At 37.9% G+C, this 13,499-nt stretch overlaps 1 protein-coding gene across 1 annotated transcript; it reads left to right on the forward strand.

Moving 5' to 3' along the window:
* Positions 1–387: 387 nt before the first annotated feature.
* On the forward strand, positions 388–9,618 carry METTL4 (methyltransferase like 4; the record flags this gene model as incomplete). Its single annotated transcript, XM_010289803.1, has 7 exons — positions 388–816; positions 1,590–1,652; positions 4,102–4,468; positions 6,674–6,743; positions 8,422–8,596; positions 8,806–8,912; positions 9,530–9,618. Coding segments are annotated over exons 1-7 (1,300 nt in total), but the record flags the coding sequence as incomplete, so codon positions are not given.
* Between the last annotated feature and the right edge of the window lie 3,881 nt (positions 9,619–13,499).

Here is a 13,499-nt window from a genome sequence, read left to right on the forward strand (position 1 = left end):
AGCGCTGTCGTGTGAAGTCTCGGTTCGTGTAATTGCTGTGTCGTAATGCTGTTTTCTAACTTGTTAAAAGGGTCATCTTGGAGTAAATCTATGCTGTATAAAATCATAGAAACTTTTTAAAAACATGCTTACTGTAAAAAAGTGAAATAAGGGTGAAACAGAAGTCACAGTGGGGAAACCAGCTGAAGTCAGAAGTTTCTACAGTGTGTCCTGTAGTGCGAATGGAAAACTCTGTCAGAAGATAGGTGCTGCTTTATTAAACAGTGGTAATTCTGAAAAGTGAACTCTTAAAAAATTCCCACAGGAGGAGTTTGCTCCAGGAAGTGTGTATGATCGCTGGCTACGGTTTCAGGGAGTTCATTTTTCTGCCTGAAAAGGGGAGCTGTGATGTCCGTGGTACATCGTCTGACAGCAGGGTGGCTCGTGGACCACCTCTCTTTCATCAACCAGTGTGGCTATGAGATCTGCGACTCCTTTGCATACCCTAGTCGTGTCACTCTCAATACTTCTGTCACATCTACTGGAGATTGTCGTGCTACTTCTACCTTTGCTGCCACCTCCTCATCAAGAGATGGTCCTCTTCCTGGTCCTGGAGGTGTGATAGAAACAGAAAGTAAAACAACAAAAACAAGATACGTGTTTCGGGAGGAGTTCTTTGACATTTCTAAGCCCCGTGTAGCTGCAGCTCCTGAGGAGCAGCTGTGGCAGGGATGCCCTGAGGTGAGTCTCACAGATGTAAAGGCCAACAGCAACAGACAGGAACACGAAGAGGGAACCAAGAGTGGCGTCGGAGCTTCTGTTGCCAGTGTTAGGAAGGTATGTGCTCCATAAAACAGTAAACTGCAGTAATCCCCCGGTAAATAATATACCATTAACATTGTCTTCCACATTTCAGTTTCCCGCGGTTATGTAGGAGAGCAGGAACTTTTCAACAATAGATTTCAAGATGCACAGAAAATACAGGCACTTGTGATGATACTCTTGTGTCCCTCATGACAGTAATGTGTATCCTGTGACCCAAAAGCAGTGGGTTGCTCACAAAGTCTTCTGATGTTGGTTGTGGTCAGGCACTTGAGCTGAAACTGTGGTAGCTATCAGGATTGTGTAGATTAACAAGGAGGGAAGGACAGTATGAATTTACATTCAGTACGTAGATTGTTCGGTACCATTCCTTCTGGACTGAAAAAAAAAGAGGAATCACGGGTGTAAAGCTACAAATGTAATCGTGAAGATGTAGCTAATTTTCTGCTGTTATTGGTAAACTGCACTTGGCAGCTGAACAGATACCTTCTGTTATGGGCCTAAAGGAGGCGTGAACATGAACTGTGGCATGCACTAGGTACCTTCAGATCCCAGTGCCTTGAGTAACATCACACAGCTTTAAGCCTATGTACTTTGAGAATGCCTGCAGCAGTCTAGGTATTTTGAGATCATCTTTTTGCTTATTGGACTTATACTTGTGATAAAGACAGACATGGAAAGTTTATTCTGCTTTTAAAAGAGTTAATTTGTAATTCAGGTGTGTTTATTTTTTTCCTTTCATCATGGAGTAATACGGATTTTTTTTCATTGTTTGCTTATTCTGCAAGAAACGTAAAAGGAAATGTGTATTCAACCAAGGTGAACTGGATGCTTTAGAATACCATTCAGAGGTAAGTCTGAACAAAAGTGTATTTTGCAAGTACATAATACCTGACTTTGGGCATGTATGGAGTGCAAAACATGGTTGCAAACAGGTTCTCTTCTTGTAGCTTGTTCTACTAACGACCAGGTCATCTCTCAAGTACTTAAATGAGTAAGTACATACAGAGAATATCTTCTGTGTACATATATGTGAAACAAACTAGACATGAAACTGCAGCTGAGACATTTCAAAGAGCTGGAAGCTGCATTCACAAAATATCTTTTACTGTTAGGGGTATCTGAACATTATATAGTGATGAGTTGAATATTAATTGAACAGGAAGTTACTGATTTGAAATAAATACCATAACCTGTTCTGAAGATCAGCTCATCTTTAGTATATCAGGACACTATGCTGAAGTTGTTCAAAGCTTCTCTGACCAAGGGTGCTCCAAGATGTCTTGTTCTGCTAATGAGAAGGAATTTTTCCCTCTAACATTTCACATTGTCATGCTAAAAGCATCATGAATGAAGTAGAATTCAAACCTCCATTTAGGCTCATGTCAGTGATGTACGGGTGAAGTTACAACTGAATTTCACAGAAGCTTGTTAGTAAATCCTAAAAATGTAATCTGTGGATGATGTTTGATGTATCTTACTGCTTTCCTAAATGGTGATGTGAACCTGAACTAGGACTTATTCTTGCTTTGTTTCCTCTGACAAAAGTGTTAGTCATATTGGGCTTTTTGTTTAATTCTGTTCCGGTTGGACTGTATTTAAATGACTAAATTTTTCTTCTTTTACATGGTAACAATTTTGTAGTAAACGTGCAGTTTGCTATGATACAGTGTAGAGGTCTTGTAATTATTGTTGTGAATAAGCTATGCATGTGCAGAATCGCCTTAACGGAGAGAGCTTTGAAGTTCAACATCAAACAGAGGTTTCTGAGTGTCGTGGTTTAGCCCCTTATGAAAACCTTTAAATCAAAATGAAGTCATTCAACAGTAGGAATAAGGGAAGAAATGAAGAGAAGAAGTTTGATGTCTTGGAGGCCTGTGTAACTTCAAATGTTTTTTGGTGAATGTGCACAAAAGACGCAGTTTTGAAAAGTCTGTGATCCCAGTTAGGCTTTGATACCTTTCACAGATGCGGATGTATTGCTTTTTACTGTATCTGTAGTGTTAAATGTTGTAGCTCTTTAAGTCATTTTAGATTATTTTGGCACTTATTTATATCTTTAGAATTGTTTTCCAAGAAATTCCCCAAATTTGTGTCCGCCAGTGAAAGTAGGTGTTGAATCCATTTATAAATTTTAGTCAGAGTCAGCATAGGGAACAGTATAAAATATGCTTAATTCCTTCAGCAGCCATTTGTTAAAACTACTGTTTAAATTACTTGATAGTCAAGAGGCTTTGTCCACCTGCAAATGAACACATGGGTGTAAGAAGAAAAGCCATCTGCATTAATTCAACTGTACAACTTGTAGCGTTTCTAAAGATATTCATTAATTCTGTTAAAGGAGTATGAACTTTAACTACCGCAAACCTAGGTACTAAAACTTTATGACTCTGTCCCCTCAGGTATCTTGATGGTGGCACTGTTAAAGATGTTTTTCAAACCCTGCCCCCCATTAATTTGGAAATGGTAATAAAAAATATTTTGTAAAAACATCTTGTAAAGTTGAGGATTCCATAATCAGGAACTTTAGAAACTGTAGGAAGTATCTGAAGCCTTTGATAAAGCCACTGTAGCTGGCAATATTGCTATTCTAAATTATCAATGAGGCATTTTTTTCATTAAAACTCATAAAGGCTCAGTGATTTTGGAATAAACTAGGTCTCTCAATTTTGCAAAGGGAGGGTGCTGAAGAGAATGAGAGTGTATATAGATCTAAGAAACTTGTCTTCCTGGCATCACTGGCAGATTATTTGAGAGATGTGTCACGTAGAAAAGTTGCGAAAACAAATGATAATAATTCAATTTGACTTACTGATTGTACTTCTGTGTTACTTTTAAAATGCATAAACTGTTGTTTTTTGAAGTGAATAAAAATGATGAAAAATACTGATTTTTAAATCCCAGTATACCTCTCAATTAAAAATACGTTTATGGGCACAGTAACTTGAAATTAGATTAGAATTTTAACTTAAATTTCAAAGCAATGATTTGAAGTATATATTTGTTTGGAACAATAATATTCCACCTCTGTTGTCTGTGAAGTGTTTTATTCAGTAATATCTCACTCTTTCTTTCTCCATGCTTCTAATTATTGTAACTTTACAAAAAAAAACAGCAATGAAAATCAGCGTGGCCTTATTATCATGCCGTTGTAGTTTTTGAGTCAATGATCTCAGTTTTTGGCAAGGATTCTTTTCCCACTCTGCAGATTGAAAATGTTTTGATTTCTGTTGCATTCCCTGGTCAAGTAGATACTTGAAAGATTGTTTCTTTTTCCCTTGTTTCTTTATGACCATACAGGTCAGGAAGCTCATTTGGGAAGGCACTTTGCATTTAGTCCAAGAAGGACTCAAAAGTGGTTTTCTTCACCACACTGCTGCAGAACTCGGTTGCCGGAAGAATGTCATTCCTGGACATATTGGCTGTGGGTTGGCTGAATTATGTGAAATGGCGAAGCAGTTTCCAGCTGTGAATGAAAGCGACCATCAAGCTGTACATGTGCTAGATGATGAAACCTCCATTTCAGAGCAGGACCTGCTTTCGTGTGTTACAGAAAACAGCTCAAACTGTGCAAAGATAGTTGTGTTAATGGGGCAGAAGTACTTGGTGCCACCAAAAAGCAGTTTCCTTTTATCTGATATTTCATGTTTACAGCCCCTGCTAAACTGTAAGTATCTTTAGGCATTAGAATTTACCACCTCTCTTCTGCCTGAGAAGGGCAGTTAATGTCAAGATGACTAAGGACTCAATGAACATATTTTCATATACAGCATCATGCTGACAGGAAATGCTGCTGCAGGCTTTTGAAGTGATATTTCTAACTTTGTGCAAATAGGTGAGGGTTTTCAAAGGAATCTTGAGTGGTTAGGAGCTCATGTTATGGGGGGATGATCTATCTCCAGGAGGCTCCTTTAAAAAAATCTTAGCCAAAATACGATGGTTTGTGAGCATGTTCTGAGCCACTGTCAGTATAGAAGTCATGTAAATACATTAAATTGGGACTAGCTACGCTGCTGGGTCCCTGTCCCACAGGATGAGGCTTTAACATAGATAAGTCCATGCTGCTGCTGGGGTGGTGTTCCTGCTGTCTTGGTTTTTAGCTAAATTAGACCATGGGAATGGGCTGAAACTATGCACCTTAAAGCAAGGGTTCCCTTACAGATTCCTCCTGTTCAGTGGCAGGGTCTGTTTAGATTGGCATAAATTGATCGTGAAACCAACCCCAGTGTCCCCCAGAGAAGGTAACAGTTTGAGAGGCTGCTGCAGTCAGCTGGAGGTGAACACCGCTTTAGAAAGACCATGAGTAGCAAACATGAGTTGACTTCTTGGCTGCTACATTTCACAGCTGAGAGTATTGGCTTAAGCCAAAATCAATGACAGGGAAATGGTGAGATTTTAGAATTAATAACTCCTTGGTAAAAGTAAATCAAAAGCTGTCCAAGCCAGTATCCCCAGCCTTAACAGGCCATGTAGAAAGCTTTAAGCTGACAACATGCAGCAGTCTTCACTGTACTTCACCATTCCATTAGCTTTCAATTTGACCTTCATTATTATTATTGGCACCTTAGGCTTCGTCAGTCTTCTAGGAAAGATGTTGCCTGAGAGCAAGAGATGGGGATTACCACTCTACCTTGTAATCAGTAATTTTAGAGTTGTTAGTTACATGTTTCCTCCCTTCAAGTACACAAGTTAAATGTTCACTGATTTTTTTAAAATTCTTTTAAAATTTATTAAGAAGACATGCAGGAGGTGGAATCTTTTATGAATTACCCAAATAATTTTATATTTGAAGTCCAGAATTTAGCCAGTTAGCTGTTTTCAACAGTATGAAAGAAGAAGATCACTATCACTGTGCTATCGCTGTGCATAGCTGTGCATAAAGGAAGTTTGGATTCTCCCAGAGGTCAGAGAGTGGTCCAAGAAATTTAAGAAAATGCTTTTGAAGTAACCAACAGTGAATGTTAATATAATGCCATGACTTTAGATTTCTTTTTTTAGGAAGTCTATTGTCCATTTTAATTATTATTTCTCTTCTTCCCTTTCACCTGCCAAAAGAGAAGTATTTCTTGTTGGTAAGCCCACTGTCAGGGTAACACCTCCAATGTTAAAGGAATAAGATGTAGAAAGCACATCAAATGGACATTAAATATTAAGCTGCTGTTCTTATTAGCTATTTAAATAATTAGCATCAGACTCAATGAAGGAACAAATATGTTCTGTGGAAAAAATAAAATTGGAGAGTCCTGATTTTTCATGGATGTGTCCTGTATCCAACTAAAGCAAACCCAGCTTCTCCCATGAAAACTCTTTCAGTTCTCTTCCTCTTGTACATTAATTTTGATTTCATACACTGGGTCTAGCGCTCTGTCTCTCTTCACCTCCAGTAGTGCAAAACACAGTTTTCCAGGGCTGGTTTCCCTCTCTCTGTGTCCCAGTTGGCCTGCTGAAAGATCGAACAGGACAGCAATCTTGCATTCAGGGCTGCAGCCTTTCACTCATCTGTGTGCCTTTAGGAAACTGAGGGAAATTTTCATCTTTGAGACTTGCACTCTGCTTTCATTTTTTTCTGGAAGTCCCCCAAGATGTTCAAAACTTCTTGGCGGGCTCTGACACAGATCACATAAACGTTCTTTCCTTAGGTAATCAGCCTAAAAATCTCTGAAGTGTATGATTTTCTGAATTAAAACAAGCATGCTAGAACTTTAACTTCTTATTTGGAAAGAACAGAGGAAAATTTCAGTTTTGCTGCATAGTTGGCTCTGTAAATGTTGGTCTCTATGTGGGTCACTAAGCCTTTATCAGTTTTAATTAGTAGGTTTATTTTAAAACTAATTTACTGCCTTTTTTTTTTTTTGGTAATTTCCCTTCCCAGACAAGAAAAAATATGATGTAATTGTGCTTGATCCACCATGGGAGAACAAGTCCGTTAAAAGGAGTAACAGGTAAATTTTATAGTAAAATCAAACAAACTTTGGCGGTTGTCTCAGCTTACAAAGGGTAATGAACTTTTTAATATACTGATGCAATTCAAGACCAATATAACGGTGAGACTGTAGCTTGAACTAGTAAATGTTTCGGCACATGCCTGTCTTCAAGTCTATGAAATGTCTCGAGGATTTCACTGAAGTGGCTTGGATACTTTGCATACAAAATATTTGCAAGAGTAGGTCTTAAATTACTTAACTGGTGAAAGAATGTTAGTCCTTGAGACTTGCAAGGAAAGCCTGGAGTCAACTGTTTTGTAAGTGATAATGCATCAGTAAAATCCTCAAGTGCAATAGGAACTTTTCTGAGTACTGTAGTTTATGAAGTCATTAACTTAAATTTTTTTGGGCTTCCTTCTCCACTGAGTAACATGAGGCTTATGCCAGTGGAGCTGTCTTGATTACTGTAGGATTGTATCCATGTGAAAGAAGGGCAGACAGGAAATATGGCCTTACAGCTTTCTAGAATAATGTCTACTGTAGCTTTTGAAGCTTGTTATGAAGACATTATTTGAAAATGCTGGTTTGTAGATTTTACTTTGAAAGCCTTCAGAATCCTCTAGAAAGTCAGAGTTAAACTCATTCAGGTGTCTTTCTTAACTATATAAGTTACTCAAAGGAAAATTGTAGTTATTCACAAGCATGAGTTAGCCATCAAGACTCTCTCTCCCTTACAAAATAAAGGCAAAAGGTGGAAGAACTATCACTGCTGTTAGTTACCTTGTTGATGGCTAATCTTTGTTAAGTATTTCACATTTGGGTTGTGAGTTGTCTTTTCTCTGGGCAGTCTAGTCCAGGAGGTATTTTGGATTGTATCCTTGTTACCTGTACTCACTGTTGCACTGTATAGGGATGCCAGGTACTCGGATGGTGGCTGTCGATTCCAGTAGGCAGTGTGCTAATGTTTTTAATACTGCAACGTGTAGGTTCCACGAGTTGCAACTCACTAATAGTGTAGAATAGCATCATGAGAAAAGTGGTAGAACAGGATGGACTCTGGAAAGCATATTGTATTCACCGATGTAGCATACAGTTAGCTCAAAAATGTGCAGAACTGTTCTGAATAACCTAGAGAACTTTTACCATGAACAGTAATTTTAAAATAATGAATAACTTCTGCAAATAATTGAAGAAGTGATTACTCTTTTATGACCTTTTCACTTGCCAGTCAAATTAGTGTTGCCCTTGCACTTTCTAAATGACTCACTTGTCATTTTCATTCAGAAGAGAGATTGCTTATTATGAAAAATGAATAATGTTACATTGGCTAAAGAGCTACTTTTCACTAAATAGCTTTGTTCTGGTGTAAAGATGAGAGTATTGAATTACATATGATAGTTATTAAATTAAACGTGGGCTTTTAGACTTACTCAGAATCACAACTCATAATGCTTTATTTGGGGAATAGTAGAAATATGTAGTTAAAGGTTCTTAAGTACATGCACTAATGATTCTCTCTCAGAATCCATTAGATTTGGCCACTGGGTGTCAGTCTTCATCCATTTTTATGTCTTGTGTTGTTGGGAGATAATGCTTGAAACATCTTGGCTGTGTAATTTCTTTATCCATTTGTGTTGCTTTGCAATTTTTATATTTGGTATATGCTAACTTGCTTTCTCACTCTATTGGCATATAGATACAGCCACTTGTCTTCATGGCAAATCAGGCAGATTCCTGTACCAGCACTAGCTGCTCCAAATTGTCTTGTAGTCACATGGGTGACTAACAGACAGAAGCACTTACGTTTTGTTAAGGATGAACTTTATCCTCATTGGTCTGTGAAAACACTTGCTGAGTGGCACTGGGTAAAAGTAAGTTCTCAATTTGTTTTGTTGCTTTCTTAGTGACTAAGAGAGCTTGCACTATGACACTGTTTTGTAATTTGTCTGTTTAATACCATGTGCTCTTGTATTTGAAACGTATGGTATCGTCAGTATCTTCCTTTTTATCAAAGGAAATGTCTCAAAAAAAAAAAAAGAAGAAAGTCTTCCACTGTGTATTTTTAACCCCTTTGTGTCAGATTACTAGAGCTGGAGAATTTGTGTTGCCTTTGGATTCTTTACACAAAAAGCCCTATGAAGTCCTTGTATTGGGGAGAGTTCAAGGAGATGTAAAGGAAGCCTTAAGGTATGCCGGGATATTTATGGTAAATGTATTTTTTTGAGGCTGCTAGGATTCTGTTTGTATGTGTCACTTGTTCATAATGCAATGTAATGCCCCAAAATCTTCTCTTGGCGTCATCTTTTGCCTGATTGTGGACCTAAAAGTAACCTTATTAGCTTTAGGTTAAGGGACTGCTTTGGCGAGATTAAACAATGGAAACCTTGGTCTGTTCCTTTTATCTGTGTTGGGGAACTGGCTCAGATAAAAGGCTCATGGACAGGGCTTCCTTTTCTGACAGGTTCTTTTGGACCATGAGTCCTTGGCACAGGCTGACGCCATTTTGGGGATGCTGGTGTTTTTCTACACATGCAAACATACAGGACTACGTTGTTTGTTCTCAATGGCTTTGTATGGCTATTGTTAACCACATTTTGTCTAAAGCCTCAGTGATTTCTTAAAACTGTCCTTTCATATGTTATGGCTGAGCAACATTTAACTTTCCTTAGACTTACCTGAAGTTTGACTGTGAATGAACATTCTGTGTGTTAGCTCCCATCTGAAGTAGCTCTGTGAGAGCTGCAGCATCACGTTTGGTGGTATTAATTCTCATACTTCTTTTCTTGTTCTGATTTATACGACAGGAAATCTGAAGATGTAGTTCCAATTCCAGAACATAAGTTAATTGTCAGCATACCCTGTAGTCTGCACTCACATAAACCCCCTCTTGCTGGTATGTCTTGTTTTGTTGCATAATGTTTCTGGAGGGCATTGGACTTGGATGTCCAATGATGGTGAACTTGAAGCATTATTGTTTGAATATTTTGGGTAGCCATGTAAAAAAAAAATTGCATTTTTAAAATTTGTTTTTTAAGTGCTGCAGGAACAGTTTACGGATACTGTATGTATGAAGTTATGCCAAATGACCTAAAGTACCTTGGGGGGGAGGAGGGAACTTCTTGAATATATAAAGTAGGGTATCTTCTACATAGTTAATAAAAGCAGTTACCTCTTTATGTCATCCTGAAAGAAATGTTTTTTATTTCTGCATGAGTTGCTTATGCACCTTCAGTACAGTTGTGCCTTTAAATCCCAAATCTTAATTGGTTTAAAACTCTTAACAATAGGCAACAAATAAGGCATGCCCTGCTTATTTCTGAGGAGCTGTATTTAATTTACTGAAATTGGTGCAGTAACCCCGGCCAGCCCGTTAGTGTGGGTATGAATTCAACTTTTCAGAGTTTACTCAAAAGGATTTGAAGATTTCTCTGTGATATGTTACCTTTTGCACATTGTTCTGGAGCACTCTTACTTTGACTAATTTCATCAATAGAAAGTTGTACTTCTTTCATCGTTATAGCACCTGAGTGCCTTAAAATCCTATGGTAAGAAACACATTTAATACCTCTCACAAAAATGATTTCATCCTCCCCCAAGGGGAAAACTCATGATGAATATGCAAATATTCCAGGTGCATGTGGTGCACATCAGAAAAGACAGGTAGAAGAAATGGATAATGCTGTCGGAGAGGAGAGGCATTACAGTTTGCTTCACTGACATGCTTTCCTTTTTCTGTTCCCAAGGAATAGAACAATTTCGGTTAGGATGCTGATCTGTACATTTATCGCATGTTCAGGGAGGCTCTAAAATTTGTATTTTGCGCTTGTATTTATTAAATTAGCATACATATATGTACCTGTTCAAAAACTATTCAAGATACATACTTTGGTTAGCTAAAAATAAAATTAAAAAGAAAGCAATTCTAGGAGGATCTTTTTGTGGTTCTGAAACCACATCTTTAAGAATTAGGGCTAGAGCAGCAAGTATGTGTTTTGATTTAAGCTAATGAATGGTAGGGTAGTGATTTGTGAGGCAACCACCTAGGGCCTCTTCAGAAAACCAATACTTAGCAATACACTCAGACACAAACAGGAAACTTGTAAGGTATCCAAGCGTGCAAAATGGCAGTTTGTATATATTATAGAGAATTCTCGTGCTACAATGGTCATTAGAGCAATTCTTTTGTAGGGCAGAATCTAGAAACTGTATTGGGGTATCCTTTATAAATGATGATCTTGAATGGGTGTTGAAAGAAATTGTCCGTGCTAATTTATTTATTTATTGAGTCTTTATTTGAATGCTGGTATTTGATACAGTTGTGCAGCATTTATGTTTCTATTTGAAAAAATGAATTTGCTGTTGAGCAATATCAGTCACTTACAAGGTTTCTATAAAAATCCACATGTATCCTACAGTTTTGACAGCTCCCAGAATATGGTTATGGAATGAAAAGGTAGACCATAAGACAAAAGCTAATTGCTGATGCTTTGACTTCAGTGTTGTAAAAAGGTATCACTGTCATTATCAGACAATATTCTCAGGTGGCCAGTAGAGAGCAGCTGAGCCACATCCTAGGGTGGTTCAGAAGAAATTTGAACATAAGCAGACATTTGGCAATGGGGGAGAAGGACACTTGATGAGTCACACACATTCTTTATGCTTTGTTTAAGTAGTAACAAAGCCAAAAATATTAGTATTTAGCGATGCTGTCTGGCACTTTATTTCTTATTACTACTATAAAGGCTGTATGTTGGTACATATGTATCCACTTAATGACTGATTATAGCAGTTTATCTCTCTGGGGGGAGAGAAAGATGTAAATTAAAGTAAGCCATCAAAAAGAGATGTTTTGTTTCCTACAGTGCATTTAACCATGAAATTGCGACCGTAGGGGTTTTTGGTGATGCATGTGCTGTGTTCAGTGCTTAGAGCTTTAATATGTCATTGTAAATGTACTTAAGCTTCTTTATGCAAATGCATTAAAATTAAATTTTATTAGTCGTGGTTTTGATTCAAGTAACAGCAGGGTTATCTTCCTAATTCAATTCAATGCTGCTCTTAGAAGGTATTGTCACACAGGTGATGTGAAGTAATGTAGAACTTCAAACATCTTTTTTCCTTTTCCTGTTCTAAAGATTCCTATAGCCATTTCTCCTCCCGTTTTAAGTACATAGGTTTATTGTTAGAAAATAATATTGTCATATAGGAGTATGCCTAAAAACATTGGAATTAATTCTTGGCTATGTTTTAGCTGTTTTGCATATTTCCAGCAGAAGAGTGCCAATGGGAAATTTTGGGAACTCTCTACCCTGTCTTGATAGGCCATGTTATAAAAATATTCTTGTAAGTAAAAAGAAGTAAATGCATTTTGTTTCCTAGTGAGCCTTTTCTATTAGACTAATTGACAGGTGCATCAACATCTAGGTTTAACTTGAAGCCCAGGAAAGATGCAGAGATATAAAGACATCCTTGTGCTGAGTTTCAGATTTTTTATACTCTGTTCAGGGACTAGACAAACTGGGCAATAAGGACCTCTACATTGCAAACTCTTTTGAAGAGTCATTATGAAACTAGTTTAGTTATGTCCTTTGTGCTTTGCATGGCTCACAAATAAGACAGTGAAAAGCCGACTTTTACGTATCCAGTTTGCCATGCAGAACTTGCTATTTAGATAATGGAAGTTCAAAAGATAATGGGAATCTGTTGCTCATTTCAAAAATTATTCCTTCTTTTGCTTATTTAAATATTTTTAGTAGCATGCATCTTCAATATATGTTTGAGATTAAAGAGTAGGCAGGTATGGCAGGTATCCTGCCTAACCGCTGGATCATGCTTCAGAAGGAAGTGGATGTTCTGGAAGACCAGTGTTATATCTACCAGCTGGCTTTGTGCTAGCTTCATGTGTCCTAGGGCATTAGATAACCACTTATAGGTGCCTGAGTTGCTGTCATAGGGTTTATGACACCTGCAAGTGGTAAAGAATAATCTAGTTATTATCTATTTAAGCTGTTTATTGTCAGTGATATCTGTAAGTGGATAGAAGTAATTGTGTGGGTTTTTTTTTAAAAGCTATTCCTATGGTAAAAAACCCTAATATTTAATCTTTTTACTGATGGAGATCCTCTAACGTGTTTGCAGAGGAAAAAGGGCTTAAGGGCTGCAAGTCAGATCCGTGTGTGTTAAAACAGCCTTCTGGTGATACAAAAGCTAAGAAAGAAGCTCTAATTTGTAACTTGAACACTGACTTTTCCTATTTTAAGGAAACTAGCCTAATGAGATTTTATGCCAACAAAATACAGCCACATTATTGCCCTCTTGATATGGTAATTTCCATTGCAGTGCAAGTTACTGCCTGATATGATTATGTAAATACCTACAATCTAGCAATGAAATATCATACTATAATGTGATCTTGAATCTGTAATCTGTCTCTGCTTTTAAAAAAAAAATGACTTTACAAAAGACCCTCTCACTGGCAGCAGGAGAGGGGGAGATTCCTGGGACTTCCTTTTTAAATTCTATAACCAAGTCAATCGAAAGATTCGCACAGGCTTCCTGCTTCTGCTGAACTCACAAGCCTATGGGACCGGATGGGATCCACCCAAGGGTACTGAGGGAGCTGGTGGAGGAGCTTGCCAAGCCACTCTCCATCATTTATCAGCAGTCCTGGTTAACCGGGGAGGTCCCAGATGACTGCAGGCTTGCCAATGTGACGCCCATCTATAAGAAGGGCTGGAAGGAGGACCTGGGGAACTACAGGCCTATCACAGAATC

The sequence above is a fragment of the Phaethon lepturus genome, unplaced genomic scaffold, assembly GCF_000687285.1.
Source record: "Phaethon lepturus isolate BGI_N335 unplaced genomic scaffold, ASM68728v1 scaffold56246, whole genome shotgun sequence".
In the NCBI taxonomy this organism is placed as follows: domain Eukaryota; kingdom Metazoa; phylum Chordata; class Aves; order Phaethontiformes; family Phaethontidae; genus Phaethon; species Phaethon lepturus.